The sequence below is a fragment of the Euprymna scolopes genome, chromosome 11 (assembly GCF_053919585.1).
Source record: "Euprymna scolopes isolate OS-2025 chromosome 11, ASM5391958v1, whole genome shotgun sequence".
NCBI lineage: Eukaryota > Metazoa > Mollusca > Cephalopoda > Sepiida > Sepiolidae > Euprymna > Euprymna scolopes.
In genome coordinates this window covers 90,598,156-90,621,160 of record NC_136492.1, presented here as the reverse complement: position 1 = coordinate 90,621,160, position 23,005 = coordinate 90,598,156, and the positions used below count along the sequence as shown (strand labels likewise).

General features: G+C 31.7%; 1 protein-coding gene across 18 annotated transcripts in view; it reads left to right on the top strand.

Annotated features, from left to right (window-relative positions):
- LOC145287959 (disks large homolog 1-like) overlaps nucleotides 1–23,005 on the top strand; it is a 909,452-nt gene that overhangs the window by 252,085 nt on the left and 634,362 nt on the right. For all 18 annotated transcript variants that reach the window (XM_080135923.1, XM_080135919.1, XM_080135921.1 and 15 more), the window contains exon 3: nucleotides 2,828–2,961. In XM_080135923.1, coding sequence (XP_079992049.1) covers nucleotides 2,828–2,961 — 134 coding nt within the window. The remainder of the gene's footprint in view (nucleotides 1–2,827; nucleotides 2,962–23,005) is intronic.

The following is a 23,005-nucleotide window of genomic DNA, read 5'->3' as shown; positions in this document are numbered from 1 at the left end:
ATTTTAATTTATGCAGATTTCATATTATAGTCAATTGTCTATTAATTATATTGTACCCAATATATAGTAGTGATTTAAAAAGTAAAAAATAAATGACTTGGCCCTCAACTAGAATTGAAACCAAAACCTTTAGCACTCCAGCCTTAGTTGTTACCATTTCAGCTATCATCAAACAGATAAGTTAAAAATGAAGCAACTTTAGCATACAAATGTATATTTGCGCATGTGTATAAGAGCACTTACACTTCCCAAGTTCCAGTTATTTTCAATTTAAACTCCTTAGCAGCTATTTTTACCGACTTATAACAAGTCCACAAAAATACAATCATTTGACTCACTTCGTGCTGCTCTGCGACCTTGTAGAGGAGATACACTTTGAAAAAAAAAAGAGACAGACAAATACTAAACTTAGTATGTATAGTCTGCATTACACACTCGTATGCCTAGTGGCTGTGTTCCATAACATTCAGCTAATTAGTTTAGAAGTGAATCTTGTGTGTACAAATATATAAGTGTATGTACATACCTAACTTGCTATATAGAGATAGCATTGGCATCAAAATTACCATAAAACAATTTTTCTGAATATTTTACATTTAAAAAGAAATAAATAAATAAAAATATGATGTTATCCCCGCTACCACCCTCTTTGAAACCTCATACATACAGACACGAAATCTCCACTATAACTTGAAACTTTTGTATTTCCATAGTGAAATACTTTTGTTACATTGTTATTTTGACTGTGCTGTAGTTATGGTGAGACCATAATGCAATGAAAGACAACAAAAAAACAGGTGTCTAGAAATTTACGTAAAAGTAGGATAGATCTGTTCTCGACTAAGGAATTGAATCTGTTCTCGACTAAGGAATAGAAGAAAATATACTATCCATGTTTTTTACAATTCACCATGGACTGCTTTTTTTTTTTTTTTTTTTTTTTTTTATTTACCACTTGAAGATAAGGATTATTGGGTTGGACAGATGGACAGTGAGACAGCTGGTAGATAAATCGATTACTTTAAAGGACAGCTCAACAAGAATTTATTGAAAAACATCAATGTTATAGTCAGTCGGAAGCAGCCCTGTGATACTGTATTCCAAAGACAGGCATTTTTAGGAAAGAAACTTTGCTCATGAAAGTCGGTAGTTTTTATAAAAATAGAAATCTATTTAAATTTCGAGTATTTCAACTTTAGTCCGATTCTTGTTAAAACCGAGAGTCCAACTTTTTACATCCACCTACAATCATCTCCAAAATCCAGCCGATTCTCTCTCTCTCTCTCTCTCAAGAGAGATACATATTGAAAACAAAGATATGTCATTGTTTAAAAATCTTGGTCTCTGCCAAGTAGATTTGACCTTTTGTACCTATGTAGCTTGATTGTTTACCTTGATTGCTTTGACATGGCTGAGATTTTATAAACATCTGTCAATCTGAGCTGAACTGATGTGCACTGACATTTCAAGACTAAAACAGCACTGACTTTATTTTACTCGCTTCCCCCAAAGACAATAAAATATGAGTAGAAGGCCTTTAAACGTGGGAAGCGCTAGCTCCCCTAAAGTGGGCTCTTTATTATTGAGTTACAGCCTTGGCAATCGAGGATCAGTACAAATCAGTTCTGGGCCATTCATTGTGAAATGTGCCATTCAGAATTTGGTGTATCAGAAATATTCTTAGAATGTAGCAAGTGAAATATATATTGAGGTAATTAATTCTATTTCAATAATGTAATTACTTAGTTGAAATAACATACACTTGTGCTGGATTATTTTTGTGTCTTTACTCATGACAAACAGTTGTTGATCCCTCAAGGAGGGTGGACCTGTAAATTCACCCTTGTTCCTTCGTTTGTCCACACTTTTCTCAATAACTACACCTTGGAATCTTTTTTTGAAATTTTGCATAAACATTAAACATGATATGAGTAAAAAAAAAAGTAACAGAACTGATTTTCCAGGAAAACTCCGGTTGCCCCCCACAGGTTAAATGGTTAAAATGGCTAAAATTGACATTTTTGTGCTTATTACAAAAAAAAAAAAAAAATTGATGCCTTGGAATTTTTATGAAACTTACTGAAAAGTTGTAACTAACTGATTTCTATATGATTTTGTTTGTCTATACTTCATGATAACTCTTGGATGTGCTCAAGGAGCTCTTTTAGGGCTAATAAGAACACTCCATTTTTTGGGGACTATTTTGCCATATTTGTCCAAAATTTTCTGTTTATGTCTATTTAGCAGTTTTGCATGGTGCTGAACTGAAATTTAAATATGTGAAGGCCTTGACGACTTTTGAGACTAAATGGGGGGGCGCAAATGATGAACTTAGTTTTTTTTTTTTTTTTTTTTTGCATGTTACAGAACTCATTTACATATGTTAAGGCTTAAGACTACACCGTTTGTTCATTTTCACCAAGATTTGACGTCCCCTGGGGACTTTGGGGGCTAAGTGAGGGGCAGGGGCAAATGCTGAACTTAATCATTTTTTTTATGCCTTGTTCACTGTGCACTCATGGGGGACCATGCAGGCTTTATTTGTTCTTAGTATAATTAGCAACAGCAGTACTTTCTTTAATAAAGCACAACATTGCAAAACTTAACAATTTAGTATCCAAAACAAAGTAGAAGTAAAAAAAAAAAAAAAAATCTGTATCCTTTTATTCAACCAATTTGAACCCCCAATAGCACTTAAACTGACTGAAGAATCCAAATAATGAATCCTCATCTCATCAAATTTAGAAACGTTATTCAATCATTATTTGCAAATTGTGTTTATTTTGATTTACATGCTCTAATTGACTTAATTTTGTTTTCCTTTCAGATATTCAGGAGTTTTATGAAGTAACTCTGTTGGATGACTCGAAGACTACTCAGCAAAAGACTCTGGAAACATTACAGATTGCCAGCAAATGGGAACGTGAACCTCCAATTACAAATAGCCAGCCAAAGTTTGATGTGAGTGCGGCATTTCTTTATTCAAGCATTACTCTTCATTAACAACTTTCAATCATGTCTGCTATTTCTTTTTCTCTCACCAAGAGATGAGACGATATATAATAAATAGATTAGCCTTGTACATGTTATATTAACATTAGACAATTAAAAATAGTTCTTTCAAATCATCTCTTGTCTTGGATAATGGCTTTTTAAAAATTACAACTGGCCTTCGCAAATTTATATTCAAAGCTTTTTTTATTCCATTTATTTAAAAGAGAAGGTTATTTTTTATTTTTTTTTTGCATTTATCTTGATGCTAGACAAATTATTTCATTAGAAAAATAAAATCATAATTTACAACTTTGTCCAGTAAGCGTTTTAATATACCCAATGTTCAAAGTAGTTCTTTATGCAAATGTATTCAGTTTATACAGTTGTAAAAAAAAATCTGTACAAATTGTTTTAGGAATATTAAAATTTTGAGAAAAAATATACATTTTATTTAAAAAAAAAAAAAAATTACTTGTCCTATAATTCTATTTAATACATTTAGTTTCTCTTTTTGGTTAAAAAAAAAAAAAAGTTTGCTCTGAAACTGAAATGGATTTTTAAACAGTTTTATTAATATTGAAGTTTATCTCAATTAATTTTGCATTGTTTTGAATATATGAAAAAAGAAATTTATTCATGAGACTAGGTAGTAAATAATTTTTATATATTTTGAATGATTGTATATTTTTATTCTATTTGTTTAAGAACAAGTTTAAATATCTGCTCTTGTAAATCTTTTGAATTTACTTTTAAAAACAAACAGCTCCTCTCCGGTCTATCAAGCAAATTCAATCTTTCTACTCACATTTGCCACCACACAACAATTGTTATTATAGGCACACAATTAACATTATATTGTTATAGGCACACAATTACATAAAAACAAAGCTGTTTTCAATGTACATATCTAACAAAATTTATTTACTTATAAAAACCTTTTATTGTAGCAATCCAGTTCATTAATAGAACCAGCTATGTTTACACAAAACTGTCAGCTGGAATCTGCTTTACTTTCATTTTTATTTAGTCATTCAAGAAATAGCTAAACAATTTTTTTGCGGGGGAGGGGGGTATTAAATTATTTTTAAAATAGGATTTTCATTAAATTTAATTTCATAATATTTGTAATTGAGTTATGAATTGAACCAAATTGTTTTAAAACTATGACTATGGCCATTTCAATCTCTATAAAATTATCTTTTTAAGAGTTTCAATTTAATATCTGAGGATTTGCTAGTAATTTTAAGGCCAGAAATATATTTTTATTCAACGGTTTGAATACTTCCAAATTTTTTTTAAATTTTGGAGCATCGCAAAGTCATTTTTTTTTTTTTTTTTTTTTTTTTTTAACAATCAACAAAAGATCAAAATTACATTTGTTTAAGAATAAATCTAAAGGGATTCTAATGTTTATTTCATTATTAAATTAGTTTTTTGTCATAGGATTTAAAATTTTTTTTATGTTATTGCATTTTTTGATTTAAATAAATATCTGAATAATAGTACATTGATAAATTATTTGGACTACTGTTCTCATCTGTGGGTTATTCTCAGTGTTTCAACCCATGTAAACTCTGACCATCTTCAGGTGTATCTTGTTAATGTTATATTTGGAAAAACTTTTTATTGAAAGACGGAACTAGAGCATGCTACCCCCCTGAATCAAATAAAGGGTTCTGTTTGAAATTCCACGCAGATTCAAAAGTTCAACGGAAAGATTTCAGAGTACAGCAAGATACTCTGAAAACGATAGGCGATTACATCAGCGGAAACGTAATGACAATAATACTCCAAATGAGAACAGTAGTCCAAAAAATACAAAGTCCTCATCTCAATAATTCAGAAGCAAATATAGTGAATTGTTTTTTTCAAGTTATGTTGCATTGTTGAATGTATGTATAATTTTCTTAATTTTCAAATGCTTGCTAAAATCATATATACACCTGACAATTCTTTTGTCATATTTCTAGAAATCAACTAAGACGAATTTATCAATATAAGTTTTTACAATTAAAATTTTTGCCCATCGACAGACGTTAGTTTTAAGGGTTGGTTGGTGTTTGGCACGATGACATGTCAATCGCTGTCAGTTTGTCATTCTATCTCTCTCTCTCTCTCTCCCTCTCTCTCTCTCTCTCTGTTGTTTATGTTATCTAGACATCAATCGACATTTCTGGAAATGTAAATATTAAGATATTATATTCTTTTCTATTTTGCATTGAGCAATTCATAAGTCCTGACCGGAAATGTAAACAGTTCAATGGGACACAAGAATGTAGATCAAAATCTATCTGGAATGTGCGTATGTGCATCACCACATCTCCATATCCATCAATTAGAAAAAACACTCGTGATTTTGCCTTATAATTCTTTTAATATAGAGATAGCTTTACTTGATTCTTCAGTGTTCTGGACAATTATGCATATAATGTAATGATAAACAAAGACAAAGGAAAATTTCTTTAATCTCTCTCTCTCTCTCTCTATATATATATATATATATATATATATATATATATATATATATATAGAGAGAGAGAGAGAGAGAAAAGTCCGTCTCTTTATCATTTCTTTGTCATCAGTAGCTTTCTACCTATAACATCAATATTTGATTCTGATTTGTCCATTTTTCTTGAAGATCATTGCAGCATGTTTTTAGTGATAAAAATGCAAGTATTTCCACAAAATACATTGCCTGGCTTGTAACTATATTTAAAACATGCTATCAATAAAAAAAGACATAACTCTGTATCCGTTTCTTCAACATAGTTTAAAGAAAAAGCAAAACAAATTGCAAGTCCGTTTAAATGCTAAGAATAAACAGTTTAATTTCCTTCTTTTTTCTGTAATAAAGCAGAATATTTACAAATGGAAATAATTTATACAAATATTTTTTAACTTTATTCTGGTGGCACCTTACATCAAATGCAATTTTCTTGTAGCATCTTCATGCTAGAATGAATACTTATTCCTCTACCCATTGTTGCCTGCCCCTAGTCTATTATATAAAAGACACGCCAGAACTCCTCTTTTTTTTTTTTTTTTTTTTTTTTTTTTTTTTTTTTTTTTTTTTTGAGGGTGGGGGCTGGTTTTCTCCAACATTGTTGGGAAACAAATAAATAAAATGGCAGAAAGCCAGATGTTCATTTCTGCGCCTGCGTGAACTTCTTCACTTCTGCAAGTCAACTTTTGATTAACATCACTAAATTTGAACACTTTACACTTCCTGTTGCGTCATAACATAGCGGTAAGATGTCAGGTTTTCTCTCACTTTCTTTTCTGCCTTCGCATCACGGGTTCAAGCCTGCCTGCCTACTACCAAACACCTGGGCAACGCCGGGCACTCCCGCTAGTAATACATCTATGGAAGTAGTTTGTATAATACTATAGCATCAACACACTAACTCCAATTGAAAAGTAAAGAATAATATTTGATTTCAATTTTATATATTGTGTGTGTGTATATATATATATATATATATATATATATATATATATATATATATATAAAAATAAATAAATAAAGCAAGCTGGCCGGTGTTGTCCAGTCATAAAATTCGAGATATTTAAATACAGGTATCATGATTTGTCTAAACAGTTCACTTGTAAGTAAAAAAACAAAAATACTTGAGCTCAGATCGAAACCGAAACCTTAAGACAACCATTAGGCCAGCTTGACACAACCTTTAAATAGGGTTTTAAACTACTTATTTTGAACACAAGCAATCTGTCATGAGAATAGTTTACGTATGCGCATTCATGAAACTATTAGCAAACAGATAAACATCCGATAACCCACATATACCAATTTTTCAATTTTTACTGCTTTGCAACCCCTCTTTTTTTTCTGAATGAAAGCTGATTAAAGTTTTCCACCTATCTCAATATTCTACATACCAAATTTCAAGTCTGTTTCTGTTGATACAAAATTCGTTGAGTATATAGGTTGAGAAGTGTCTGCACACACACACACACACACACACACACACACACACACACACACTTTTATAGATATACTAGCGGGGGTACCTGGGTGTTTGTAGGTGTGTGTGGTGTTAAATAAAAAAAAGAACCTGGGGGGGGGGGGTTGGATCGAACCGGAAGTTTGAAAATAAAATCGGCCAGCCAGAATGAGTTGGTGAAAGATGTTTGGATTTATGTAAGAACGAAATTGACAGGTGCGCGACCGGAAGTCGTCGAGCGTGACGACGACCACGACGTAGGTTTGTTTGTTATAAGCGAAAAAAAAAAAAAAGAAAACAACGTTAACACTTAAGCGGGTGTGGGGGGAACACAAAAAAAACTAGCGTAAGGCAAACGAACGATAAAAACGAACATGTTAAAAATGGCTTAAATAAGCCTGTTTCGATATTAACATTAAAAAATCGATGGGTACCCAAGTGTTTTTGGGTGTCGCTAATAAGCGAAGTAAAAAAAAAAAAAAACGAACGTTACGTGAAAAATAGCTTAAATAACACTGATTCAATATTTAAATTTAAAAAATCGAAAAAAAAAAAATAAGCATCTCACACCACGATTCGAACCCAAAACGTTTAGATAATGAGCCAAGGCCTTAACCAACTGAGCTAAAGCAACGTACTTTAAGCTTGTTCGGTTTTTCAACTATTTAAAGTAAATCAGGTCACGTCGTCATCTGATGCATGCATAGAATCGGTCATTGTCATGAGAGGACCGTTTTTGTTGACCCCCCTCCCCTGTCGAAAATTGTCGATTTCGGGGTGAAAAAGTTAACGTTTTTGGCCAATTTTTCGATATTTTTCGAGCAAAGGATGAAGCTTCGATGTGATACTGTGATGATTGCAAATTTGTTAATTGTGCATTACCTCCCTTGAAAACCGTACCCCTTTTCACCCTGATTGCATTCTTTTTATTTTTTAATCAGAAATTTTTTTTCTTCTTTACTAGCTGTACCTTACTAGCATTGCCCGAGAATCCTTTTATTTACATTTTTGTTTCTCTCATTGACTCCCTTACCATGTCTTTATCTTTTTTTTTTCTTGCAAAAAAAAAAAAAAAATTACAATTTTTTAAAATTATTTTTTAAATTCTTTTAAATCGGTTTTGCAAATTTTTCTGGGCTTCATCCCACAAACAGGTTCTATTTTTGTATTTTATTATTTTACTTTTTTTTAACTATGTTGTTTGCTTTTGATTTTTTTTTTCATAGGATTAACATTTAATTACAACAGTATGATTTATACATTACTTAAATTACTTAAATTAATTTAAGCAAATAATTCTAAAACTATAACTACAATTGATAAAAGTTGGGTTTTCATATCTGGAAAGATTGAATGGACAAATGAAAACAGTGTGAGGTGGGGATTTATTCAAACAAACTAAAGGTTCGGATTCGTTTCCATTGACCGTTCAAAGTTTTAATCTGTTTACCTTGCCCGAAAAAGATTGTCTTAGAAACTACAGCTAAATTAAGATTCAGAAAAGAGGAAAAATCCGATGAGAAAAGGCAAAATTTTCAGTTGCCTGGCTTGTTTATTCAATATATTAATCAGCAAGACTGCTCATAGAAAAAGTGAATGATTATTTACAATGCAGGGAGGAAGGGATTGACTATGTGCTATAGATTTGGCATGTGAGCAAAGTATAGGAGAGCATATTTTTAATTAGATGGAAGCAGAAATGCATTCTGGTGAATTTAATTTAATTTTCTTAATTCCATTTGTATGCTACTACATTTCTAATTTCAAGACCTCCAAATCAGGAATAAAATTTTGTTTTTAGATTTTTAAGCGGATGTTCTGTTTGCTATGCAAATCTTTTGTAAATTGATCCCATTATGCAAGCAAAAAAATATTTTCTTTTAAAGCAGGTATGAAATAATTTAAAGCCTACTTTTACAAATTTTATTTCTGTGATTTTTTTTTTCTTTTTTTTCTATTCATAACATTTATTTTTAGGTATTACATACAAGTTTTTTTTTTTTTTTTGTGATTGTAACCAAATTGATGCAGATTTAAACTTTTACTTAAGAGATGTTTAAATTATTTTGACTACTGTTATCCTGAATATTTTCACGATGTTTCGGCCATTGACACCTCTGACCTTATTCAGATGAATGTTGTTGAACTCTGGATGATCAGAGAATAGAGGAAATGTTCTTAGAATAATCTTCAAGAACATTCTGGAGAGACCTCACTAGCATCACACACACAAATCGACATCTATAATATAACCTGTCTGTTTAAATGTATGTATGTTTGTATGTCTTGCAAAAATTTTCGGTAGAGGCGACGGATTTTTACAAGATCGGTATCATTTTGAAGCTCGACCCTTCAGATGACAAATATCGAAAAATTGGCCAAAAACATTAATTCCTTCACCCTCAACCGGGCACTTTTCTACAGGGAGGGGTCGCTTTTTCCGCAAATATTTTCAAGTCATCGCCTCTTTTTGATTGTCTAGCCTTAATTTAAACCTAGTTTTTGGCGATGGGCATGACAGCTAACATGTTTTTTTTTTTTTTTTTTTTTTTTTTTTTTCACTTTTCCTCCTTTGTGGTATGGGTTCGAGCCTTTTTTTATTTTTTTGCTCAACACACACCTACAAACACTCGGGCAACGCCGAGCACCCAGGCTAGTTAAAAGAGAAGAGGAACTTGCTGAAGTTGACAACGACTTTGAACACTCGTACAGCAGTCAACAAAAAAAGTTACAGGTGTTTTTTTTTTTTTTTTTACACCGTGATCACCACTTATCAAGGCCCGGAAGCCATTCAGGGATAAGGGTTATTGCAAGTACATTACGTTAGTGTGGAGATTTGATGAAGTGTTTACTTAAGGGGGCGGTTCATTAGGAATTTGTTAACATTGGACTTGAAGACATCCAAGTTGTAGTCCGGTGGGAAGCAGGCAGACTGAACAGTTGCACAGGCGTGCAGTTCTAAGAAAGAAGCTTTGATCATGGAATCCCCGTTTTGATTTAGGCACAGCTATAGAGTGGGGGAAATTTTTCACAGTGGATTCAGCTAGACTGGTGTTTTTTGTGAAAGATTGGCGAGGGGGGACCAGAGATTGGAGTTCAGACGAGCACCTGCCATGGAAATAACGATAATGTTTACTCATATTACAAATGAAAACCTCAAAATCTATTAATTGTTTTTAGCAGTAGATAATTTTCCTTATAGATTCCTGAGTTAGACAAAATACACCAGAAAAAGGTTAAAGGGTACATCGGCTAGAAATGTTGTGAAAATAATACTCAAGATGAAAACAATAGTCCGAAATAATCCAAGTAATACAATTCATCTATCGGCCATATTGTTAAAACCAATGACTCCAGATTGGAAAGTCATAGTGTCTTCCAACATTGTTTTTATATTTGAACTTCATGATCTATCAACTCTAGTCTTTAGCACTTTAAAAGGAAAATATTTTCTTACAATATTTCATACCAGTGACAGAAAGTAGTAAAATGTTTAAAATGAACTATTAAGACTCTAACCTTCAATAAAAGGTATTTTTGTTCCACTGATCTTAGTAATATTCAGAACTGACAATTTAGTTTGTGTGTGTGTAATATTTTTGCCATCTATACTGTCAAGCTATCTCTTGTTTATATGTAATAGTTTCCATTTTCAGAGAAATAGCTTAAAGTAGCACCATTTTTTTTTCAAGAAATAGCCTTTCTTTAGTAAATATTTCTACAATGGCAACAGTTTCTATAAGGTCAAAGTTAAGTGACATTGAATTTGGCCATTACTGAATGAGTAACCATTCAGGTGTTTTATGCATCTAACAAAAATCTCTTCAGATTCAAAGTAATCTCTAAACCAACGTTTGTATTGTTTCAGCATAAAATGACCCAGCATTGGTTGGCATGTCGTATAACCAAACAACTTTTTAGATGAGGATAATTTGAATTATTTGGTTTACTATTCTCATGATCTGGATTATTAGGTTCTTTTATCTAAAATAGAATGCCCATCATTGTTCTTAATGCCAGAGAGTCTTCAACTCTAAAAGTTTCTTTCTTTAAATTGCTAGACTTTCAAATTCCCTCCCTTTGCTTAGCTGACTCTATTAATATGCAGAAATTTAAGTGTAATGTGAAGAGACATCTTGCTGCTCAACTACCTACTTAGAGTTTTCCTGTAGGTATGATCTCTAATTCATATTAGGCTCTAACGTGTCTATGGCAATTTGCCTTGTTTGGGGTGAATATGAGAAATGTACTGTTGAAAACATAGTTTATAGATTTTAATGTTTTAATTTTAAGGCTTGCAATTCTTTGATTTTGTTGACTGCTCTATGGTTGCTCAAAGTTGTTAACTTCAGCAAGTCCCTCTTATTTCCTAAGGTAAAAAATCTAATTCCGTGTGTGTGTGTGTGTGTGTGTGTGTGTGTGTGTGCTTTTTTTGTGATGTTAAAATTTTTCTATCTTTCGATAAATTGAAGAATATTAGGAAGGGAAAGAATTTGCTTTTGCAAGGAGTTTTTGTTGTTGTTAACCTTCATTTTTATAACCTTGTGACAGACATTTTATAATGGGGGTGGGGCTCCAGAATGTTCCTTCTAAAATAATTAGGTTAGCTAAAATTTTTCTATCTTTCGATAAATTGAAGAATATTAGGAAGGGAAAGAATTTGCTTTTGCAAGGAGTTTTTGTTGTTGTTAACCTTCATTTTTATAACCTTGTGACAGACATTTTATCAGCATAATCACGCTAAGAAGTAGCAAGGCTTATCGAAGAAGGTCCACCTGAGAATATCATTGATTGAAAAACATCTTAACTCTAAATGAAAGAGCTGTTTTACCTTTTTCCTTTAATTTTTTTTTTTATAAACCTTCAATGTATAATAGCCATAGTAACCACCTATGACTTTCTCAGATTGTCTGTCTTTACTTACCCTTCATAAGAGCAGATAGGAAATTCAGCTCCTCAAAATGAGGCACTCTGCATTAGGGCAAAAGTAAAAATTGCTTCAGTGGAAAAGAATTCAATATAGTCAAGATTGTCTGTTTTTGATTTCTGGTTTCTGTTTTGTAAATGAGACGACTGTGGCAAGCAAGATATGGTCCCTTCTGAATAATTATCTTCCTCTAAGATAACATGAAGTCTCCTCTTTCCCTGTCTTAAGAATGGCTTTCTTGCTGCTTAATCATGTCTAATTATCCAGCCCAAAAAATCGGAAATAAAAAACAGCAGAGAATTTTGATTTTTCCTTTATAACTACTTGATTAATTTACTTTGTCACCGGTGTGTACACCATATAAATGTTTCTTTTCTTTTTTAATATAGAATTCTGTACACGAGTCTTTTTTTTTTTTTTTTTTTTTTTTTTTTTTTTTTTTTTTTAGAGTAAATTAATATTTTTTAACAATGACTGCTTAAAGAACGTGTCTAGTTACTTTGAAATTAAGCCTTTCTTATCTTAAAAGTATATATATATTTCATAAAGGCCATTTTTGTCTCTGAAGACAATGCATATCCTTTGTAATGGTACTCGTGCAGGATATTTAGTGAAGCAAGTATCATGCAGTCACCAACCACACCTATCCTGAACCAGCATTGCTTGAGTCCAGTACAAGATGAAATCTCCGATGACTGGGAACAATTCCGAACAAGCAAGAAAATACTTGTATTAAGGAGTTTTCCCAGACAAGTTCCACAAAATTCTCAGCCCGAGGCTTTTCCAAAGCCACCAACATAAAGACCATTGTCAAGGTGGCTTATTCCTTGTTGGCTGAGTTGTATGGTCCTTTGCAGTTCTAGGAAGTTCACCCTCTCAGCCTTTGCCTTCTCACCCTTTAAGAAGGGGTTAGTTCATTGCTAATTGCCTGAGCCATCCCTACAAAATAAAGGCAACGGTGCTGTCCAGGCATTTTTTGTTGGCAAGAGTGATCTTCCTCTAGATTGCTAGCTCTTCAAGCCACACTTTGTTGACCTTCTGTCACACCTTCCTACCGTAGGACGCAGATAAACATTGCTAATTGCACAACTATGGTTTGAGAGTCTAGTCTACTATTTAATTCAAAGAAGATATACAGATTCATACCTTTCCCCAGGGTATTAGTAAAAGTCGTGCAGAAGTCACAACAGAACTCTAATTCAGTGTGTCAAGCCCACAACTTATACTTATGCCAATTACATGGCGCCACTTCATATATATTTCAGTAGCTAACACATTTGTTGATATCTTCGCAAGCGTTTGTATTTATCATATTATTTTGAAAATACTATTATGTTAAATAAAATGTGTAGAAGGCGGTACAATGCAGAGGTAGCGGAAAGACACAAGCTGAAGCAGGTGAGAAAGTTTTATTAATACAACTTACAAATACATGTGTACATATTCATGTATTTCTTATACACATTATATTTATATTTGCACAGTGGTCACCTGGGAAAGTCGGTCTGATGGTATATCCGTGTTATATAATATTTTGAGAAAGATTTCTTTGTCAGATATTTATTTGACTTTGGTTCAAACGTGCTGCTGTGATCACGCTGCAAATATAATGTGTATAAGAAATATATGAATATGTGCACATGTATTTGTAATTTGTATTAATAAAACTTTTTCACTTGCTTCAGTCTGTGTCTTTCCGCTACCTCTGCATTGTACCGCCTTCTACACATTTTATTTAACATAATAGTATTTTCAAAATAATATGATAAATGCAAACGCTTGCGAAGATATCAACAAATGTGTTAGCTACTGAAATATATATGAAGTGGCGCCATGTAATTGGCATAAGTATAATTTCATTTAACTACATACTATACAATGCTTCAAGCAAACTACATCCACCTCTTACTATTGTGCTATTTTTTCTTTGATATATAACATAATGTAATACATTTCCATATGTAATTTGTTAAAAGAAAGCTTGAACAATATGTCCGTAATTTTTCTCTCTAACAAAGTCATAAATGCATTTATATTTGTTTTGAATTGAATGTTTACTGGCGATCTTATGTATTTATGGTCGACAAATTAAGGCACATCAAATGGTTGCTACTGTTGTTTTTGTTTTTTTTGTTTTTTTTTTCACTAAGAAATTTTGTAAAAATTCTTGTTTTTCAATTTTATAACTCCTTTTTTATACTTGGGGAGAATATTTATAAAAAAAAATCAAATGAGTTTAAAATAAAAAGGTAAATATGTTAAGTTAAGTTAAAAGAAAAAAATATTTGTTTTTAAATTGTGAATGATTTCTTTTTTTTTTTCTTTTTTTTTTCAGTGTTTTTACTTTTTTTTTTTATTGTAAATATTTACAAAAACGATAATAGAAAGTAAATATCAACAAATTATTTAATTTCTTGTAAATCTCGGCCTGTCAGCTAATAGAAAAAATTGTTTTTGGGGTTTTTTTTTTTTTTAAACATTTTTAGTATAAAAAACATGCCAGTTCATCTAAATAAAAATCAGTTTTTTCTTGACAAAGTTCTTGGCATAAGAATCCTACGTTGCTTGAATGACGTACCTAAATATCACATGAATAGAAAACCAGCAGAAGCTATTTGTCGTGCCTTAATTTGTCATGCAGTAAATTACAGTAAGTAGTATACACCCTGTTTATTGGAGACAAATTCTGAACTTGCAATATGTTTGTTTTCATTTTTGTTTATATATTTATATTTAATCACTTTTATTCATCCTATTGTGGGAACTAGCATTTGCGCATTTACTGCACAGGCTCTGATCGTCTGCTCGTTGTCTTTATCTGAATGTGATACTTGTTTTCAACACTGGTTGTAGTGTCAATCACATGATCTTGCTCACTTGTAAAAAATGGGATTGCCTCTCAAACAAAAATATTAACTTAAATTTTTAAAAATATTTTATGTTGAGGTTATAATGATACTTGGTTTCCTTACCGAAGGACAGACTTGTAATTATGAAAAACATCTCTTATAATCAAACACAAAGCATTCCCTCTGCTTAAGGCTTCAAGAACGGCTGTGTCTCTTAGACCAAGCAAAGGCCGACTGGCCTCTGTCCATTTTGATGGAATGTATTTATATATTAATTGAATCACACCATGAGATCATTCTAAATTTATCAGTGGTTAATAAATGGACATAAAATCTATCTGACCATGGGATCCCATCATCTGATTTGGACATAGATTTTGTAAAATTTCAAGTGGCTCACAATCACAGCACGAAACCTTCGATTCAAGAAGTCATTATTTTAAAAAGTCTAATGAATTTATTGGGTGGTTTCTTCTCTTAGCTAAATATTCCTCCCATTGCGGGCTTGCTGTTTGTAGAATGCACATGTGTACATCACTAAACATGCAGTATTGTGCATGTTTACAACTCTATTGTATCCGCTGTTTATACAAGGTGGGGCAGAAATACCAGGTGTCTTTTTTTTTTTTTTTTTTCAATTGCCATTACAGGGTTTGTACAAAATAATAGAAACATCTGATGAATTTTGCCTTAATTTAAATGGAAAAATTACCAAAATGTTGGTTTCACTTTTCAGCAAGTCTTTCTGGCATAGTTCCAAGAATGTCTACGAGGCCCTTCTGCATCCCATTTCCAACACTGTTTCCATTATTTTATCCAACCCCTGTGTGATAGCAATTTCAAAAACACATGTCATTTGTGCCCCACCCTGTATTATTTTACAAAGGAAAATAAATGTAAAACAAATCTTGGTGAAAATATTGGTATAAAGAAAAAACAAAAATGGATCATATTTCTTGATCTGATTTTAGTATTTAGTGAGTTTGGGTGGGTAATGTAAGGTTCAAGACAAACATGCTATTAGAGCATAGACATATTTGCTAGTACTATCCCCAGGAAATAGAATTGTGAGGATATAAAGTCATATCTTTGAGAATTGTGACATAGTTTGGGCCACATATATCCACAAATATATATATATATAATGTTTGTTCACTGTTTTAGGGAAAGAATTTCATCAAAGTGCTCGATTACAAAGAAAGATTTTCAATATAAGTGCTTAATATTTATTTATTTAAAACTATAAAGGTCAAAAAAACATTGGTACCTGGTCCTCCTTATGTTAGGCTTGAAACCGACGGTACCAATATCTTTTTCTGGCCTTCTGTACAGTTGTAACTCTCTCTATATATATATATAAAAACCCCTTTTCGAGTTGAGCACTATCGCAAATGTATTTTCACCCGATGCTTTGTTTGACTATTAGGCGAAGCTCACTGTCCGTTTGTTTGTAAACAAACTGACAGTTTGAGCACTGTGAAGCGATTTAATAGGCACTTGATGAGACATTTGTGGGTACTGATTCGTGGTAACTGTCAACTCGATGGGTGTAGGTTTGATCCACGGCTGGGAAAAGGTACTAGTCTAGCTGCACTGATAAGTTGTGATACAACGAAACAGTACTGTATGTGGATGACATATATATATATATATATATATATATATAATTGACATAAAGAATTTGATTTCTAGATGTTCAGCAGCTCTCAAAAAGTAAGACAAGATAGAAAATAAAAATTACTACATAACAAAGAGAGACTGATTAATCCTTGATTTGTTTTCCTCATATTTGTAGTTGTTTCACCACATTTTAGCCAACTTATCCTCAGGCCTTTTTCGGATGATTAACTGCGATGGGATAGAAATACTGAGTCTCATAATGCATGAAAGCCAATAAACAAATTAACTCTCTGCCACACTAGAGCCATAGCACACAGTTGTTAATCAGCGCACCCTTTTGGATACGTGCTAAGGCAAAGATCTAAGAATGAAATTTGAAAGATTAATTTTTTTTTTTTTTTTTTAAATATAGTTATTTATTTTTTATGTTTTATTATTCTTGATGGTTCTATGTCTTTTTCTATTTTAAATTCCATCATTATTTTATTGGCATTTCAAAGCTAAAGATTTATTTTGCTCTAGTAGTGTGCTGTCATGTTTTTTTTTTTAAGCTTATTACAATATAAGTGTGATTGGAATTAGAATATGTAATTCCTGCAGTTTACTTATTTACTGTAGTTTTTTAATTATATAGAACTAGCAGGGGTGCCCGGCGTTGCTCGGGTGTTTGGAGATGTATGCTGTGCAAAAAAAGCAAAAAAACAAAAAAAAATGGTTAATTTTTTAAAACTTTGACCCCTATTATGACCCCTTAAAATTTATAGTTTCGGGCTCAAATCACTTTATTAAGTTAGATCCAGGTTCAAGGAACCTATATCTAAAATTTCAAGTGTCTAGACCCAAAATTGTCGGAGGAGTTTGGTAGAGTTCTTAAAAGTCAAATCGTTGAAATTTGACCCCTTAACAGCCAAATTTCTGGCTGACACCCGTCACATCGATTTTCCCAAATCTCAGTACCCGGTATTTCAAATTTCGAGTCTATAGACTAAAAATTGACAGTTATTGCGTAGGGAAATGTACACAGACAGACAGACACACAGACAGACACACAGACAGACAGACACACAGACAGACACGTTCACTTTTATAGATATAATAGATTATATATTTTTCTACTTCAGTCTCTTGTAAAATGTTACAAAGGTTTCAATTAGCATATAATATAAATATTATTTGACTAGCGGGACCCTGTAAAGATGCAGCAGTTCATTCTACATCAGTATAATTTACAGATGATGATGATATATCTTTTTGAAATGTCTTAACAAAAAAAAAAAAATGTTTCTTCTTCCATGAAAATAATTACGAGTACCAGTGTAAGTTAAATATTCTTCAAGTAAAAGGAATATCTTTTTGTAACAATTTATTTATTTTTTTAATATAAAAACAATCCTCAGCTGAATATTTTTCAAAACAATAAAATAAGTTTACATTTCGAAACGTATTTATTTGAAATTGTTATGCTTCAGTTGTTGAGCCGACATAATTTGATTTGGGAACAATTCATTTTCAAATGAGTAAAGTTTTAGAAACATCAGATTAATCACCAGTCACCATTTTTGCTGATTGAACGATCTTTTTATATGTCAGGGGCTCTAAGGGCAAATTTATCTTTGGTTGACCTTTGACAACTAAATATTTCCATCTACTAACCAAATAGAAAAGTTATCGACCAAAACCACATGATTTTTGGAATATAACATCTTCATTCTGTGACGAGTACATGTATCATGAAGATTATTCTGTATTTTCTAAAAAATAAGTGTAATTCTAAATATGCAAGGAATTTTATGTTGAGACTTGAAAGTATAAACATTTGAATTTCTTCAAATGCTTTTTTTTTTAAAAAACCTTCGTTAAAAAAGAGTATATTTTACTGTTGAAATAATTTGACATTGCTCGTTTTATTTAAAAAAAAAAAAATAAAGGTTGCAAAAACGTTTTCCACTCTGAATTTTAGAAGATTGTCAGTGAAAAAAAAATACAAGAGTCAATCTTCTATTGAATATTATAGATTTCGAGGAATAATTTGCCCGGTTTCCGTCTGTGTTGGTTTACAATATCCTGTCAACTGATATTTGGGCTTGATGAATACCCTGGAAAAGTAACTTCTGATTAATGTTCAATTTTAAAATCTGCAAACGAAGAAATGATTTTTGGCGATTTTAACTGGTACCCCTTCTTTTATATTAAATTGAACTTATTAATAAGTAAACTTAATATAAAATGGTGAAGTACACCTGGGATTGAACAGGGGATCATTCGATTAGTAGTCAAATACGCTATCACTGAGCTATATTTCCAGATAACAATAGTTCTGTATTTTTTTTAATAAATGATTAGCTGAGAATTGAATCTCCCTTGATTTGAGAATTATCTCCCTTGGCCGGTGTAACGTAAAATATTCCCCTGTAAAAATTCTTTTTTTTTATCTATAAGAAAGAAAGACTGTTTTTAGAATCGGATTTTTTCGATACTTATCAGATGAATTTCTATACAAAACATATCTAGGAACACTGCCAGACATATAAATTACCTTTGTGTGAAATTTGCAAAAGATAGGCTCAGCCATTTCGGAACCTATGAGGAAGTAACTCACACATACACAAAGGGACTTTTTTATAATAGAGATAGCGAACTGAATCTTATTGGAGAAGTGGTGGGTTGCTTCATTTTTTTTTTAAAGTGATTTTTTTTATTTAATTTGTTACTTTCTTTGATCTTTGGGCTAAAAATAGATCACATTTAAGATAATCAGTATTTAATTTGGTGATGGCTTGCCTATGAATGGTATTTTAATCCCATTTTAGTATTCTCAAATACTATATTTAATAATATATAACAAATTGTAGAAAATAAATAACACTAATTTGATAGTGTATTATCTCTTTGTACGTCATTGCAAAAGATGTGCTAGCTTTTGTTGTCCACTATTAAAAAATATTGTTCAAGTTGTTAGCACTTGGCCTTCTGCATGAGTCAATAAAATCCTGTTCTGTATATATGTGTATAATATATATATATATATATATATATATATATATATATATATATATATATATGGACAATGAAAAAGGAAAGCCGAAAATTGTTTAATTATTCAACAGCATTTGTCTATATTTCATAACTTTCGCCAGATGACGTATTTGGTTAGTTGTTTGGTTTACAGCATATCAACCCTTTTTCAGATTATTTAATGTAGAATCTGGTCATTTTTTGAAAAAAAAAAAATCCTAATGCTTCAAGTTCTTTATAGGTTCAAATTTTTATTAATGTTTATTTTGGTTGTTTTGCAGAGGAAAATTGTTTTTGTTTCTAAAAAAAACATGATTGAGTTTTGTAAAAGAAAAAAAAAAAAAAAAAATAGCATCAATGCTTTGTGCATTTTTTTAGGTCAGGAAGCCAGTATCTCCAGTGTTATCTGGTAGCACCAGGCACTGATTTGAAGAAAAACATAGAATTCAATATTTGAAAATACGTCGTGCATCTATTACATGAAAAGAATGTTCAGTTTTTTTTTTTGTTTATTTTTAATTACATTTCGAAAAAGAAACAACCAACATTCTTTTCATGCAATAGATTACCAAACTATATTTTCAAATTAACATTTTTTTTTTTCTACCAATAAATCATCTGGTGAAAATCTTGAAATAAATACAAAACGTTGAAAAAAATATAAACAATTGTTTTTTTTATTTTTTATCAAATTGGATTGTTTTTATAATTGTGTGTGTGTGTAATATATATAAATTCAAAAATTATTAATTATATATATATATATATATATATATATATATATATATATATATAATTAATAATTTTTGAATTTATATATAAATTATTAGTTTTTGAAATGTGAGATATATTCACAATCAAACAACACCACAGCTCACACGAACCATAAGAGCTGCAAATCCTAGACTAGAGTTTTGCCCTGATCTAAGCTAATCAATTGAACATATTTGAACTGAAGATTCGAAAATGAGTCGCTTGCATACGAGAGAAATACTCTGCCACCCCACCATATACAAGTAAGTCCGTTGACTAACATGGATCAAGCAAACCCTAACAATGTCCAGTTAACATGGATTAAGCAAATGGTGACAAAGTCCAACTGTGGAGTATACCTACTTCTCAACTTGCGAGACATCGGCCTTGGTTCTTAATAATTGGATGACTTGTTGAGAAGTAGGTATATTCCATAGCCGAAGTTTGCTTGATCTATGTTAGTTAATAGACTTTCTTGTATGTGATATGGTGGGTCAGGTGGTAAGGTACTTGTCTCGCATGCAACTGACTCGGGTTACCAGTACTGAGTTCGAAAATGTTCTACTGATGAGTCCAAAGGAAGGCGAAACTCGATTCTAAAGCTTCTGGTCTGCAGCTTTGATGGTCTGTGAGCTGCAGCATTTTTTGATTGTGGAAATAATTATATATAATGCAAATGAAGGAAATAATATTCCAATGAGATGAAAAAGGAACAAACCAAGGTATATGTCAATTAACGTTTTGTCTTTATTTCAAGACTTGCTGAGGAAGTCTTGAAATAAAGACGAAACGTTGAACATAAATTTGGTTTGTTTCTTTTTCATTTCTCCATATATATATATATATATATATATATATATATATATTCTGGTCTGGTGTAAACTGTTAAAGTAATCTTACTCTTGTGCGTTCTGTGTTGATTTACATTGCTTATTATATCTTACTGTATCTGCCCGGTAAGGTTTTGAAACGTTTCTATCTTTCAAATTCCTTTATTTGCTTGCTTTTTATACTTTGCATAACCGTCTATGCAGCATTGTCTGTCAAAATTCATTGAAAACTCTTTTGAGTTGTTCGTTTTTATTACTTCCAGGATTTGAATGAATATTTTGTGTTTTATGTTGAACTTTCTAATAATATTTTTAATGTTTTTAAATAATCGAAATAAAAATACCAATATATGTAACATAAAGAAATAAGATTTAAAAGATTTAGTATGAGAGACTTCTTTTCAATATCAATGGCGTTTTGCAGTGAAGACGACAAAACGAAAAAGTAGTAAAAAACACAAATATATAACAAATAAAGTTACCGAGGGAAAGATGTTACTCTTTTACCTACTTGCCTAGGTTATTTGTGTTTTAACTTATTTAAAGCATTTATTTTCTTTGAAACAAAACTAGTGTTGAGTTTTCAGTTAGAACAAGAAAAAAAATGGCTACGATTAGACGGTCATCTGGAGAGTTTTGATAATCGCTCAAAAATCGAAAATTAAACAAAATAATGGCAGAAACCCACCTAACGAATGTCACAATTGTATTTTCACACTATTGGCGATATTTATTGGGTTGGTTTATTTTGGGGCTATTTTTGTACTTGTCAGATTACCCACATGCAGAGCTTGCTTCACTCACATAAAAACAGCTTTGTCGCATTTTGCAGCTGTGGAAAATTGGTAAATACTTATACCTGCCCGGCTTTTTCTTTCAATTTTCTTTTGCTCCCATTTCTCTTAATTTATTGTAAGATAATATGGCTATAGTCAAGATGGTCTGCTCTTTTGGACTTCCGGTTTCTGTTGTCTGTGTGGCTGGATAATTAGGCATAGTCAAGCAAATGAGAAAGCCATTTTTAACACAACAGAGTGGAAGGTTTTCACGTCATCTGAAAGAAAGATAATGATTAATCAGCAGGGACCAGATCTTGTCACCATCGTCCTGTCTGAGAAGAAACCGGAAGTCGAAAAAAGAGCAGACAATCTTGACTATAACGAAAAATATTTGCATTTTTGTAAAGATAATTTAATCATGAAATATTTGATTTACAAAATTAGGTTGCAATAAAATAATTAGGATGCCTTAGAAATTGCTGAATTTTAAATGCCATAATTGTTTATTCACCTCCTCTTCAGGACGTTGGACATAAGGTCAAGTGTGGGTTGATGAAAATGTTTGTGGAACAAATTGGCGCATCCAATAATTAATGGTTAAAAGAAAGACTACCACACAAACTTAACCCAATCTCATTATAAATTTATTTCAACCCAAAAAACGGGCCTTACAATGAAGAAATTCACAACTAATGTTTGTATTTATTAGAAAAATCAGTAAAAATAAAAAGGGAGAGAAAAAAGGGGAAGGCATAATGTCGTTGGAAAGTGAACTTAAGAAGCATCGAAATAAAGTGAGGGAGGTGGGGGGACGAGATGAGGAATCCAAGTTGACTTGAGGTGGGGGGGGCAGAGATGGACAAGCATACGTATATTAAACATACATATACAGGGTGGCCCAAGAAAAACGGGCCCCAACTCTAATTAGGCCCCGTTTCTTAGTGTTTTGTCCGAATGAAATGAAACTTTGGTAATAACTAGTTTATTATATTCAAAACATCACATCAAAACACTAGGGTCTTTGGCCTTTTTTTTCCCCTCCGTTGACTGTAAAAACAATTGAATGTCCTCTGTTTTTTTTTTTGTTTTTTTTTTTGGTCACCCTGTATTACAGTAGAACCCCGGGATACAGCAACCCTAGGATACGTCTTTTTTTTTCCAGGTTGCGATGTGGAATACAATGTTTTTCTGGACCCTGGTTACAGTATATACTGTACTGTATTTTGTTACTAATTTTTAATGCCATATCCCAGGGTTTTACTGTATAAGTAAAATA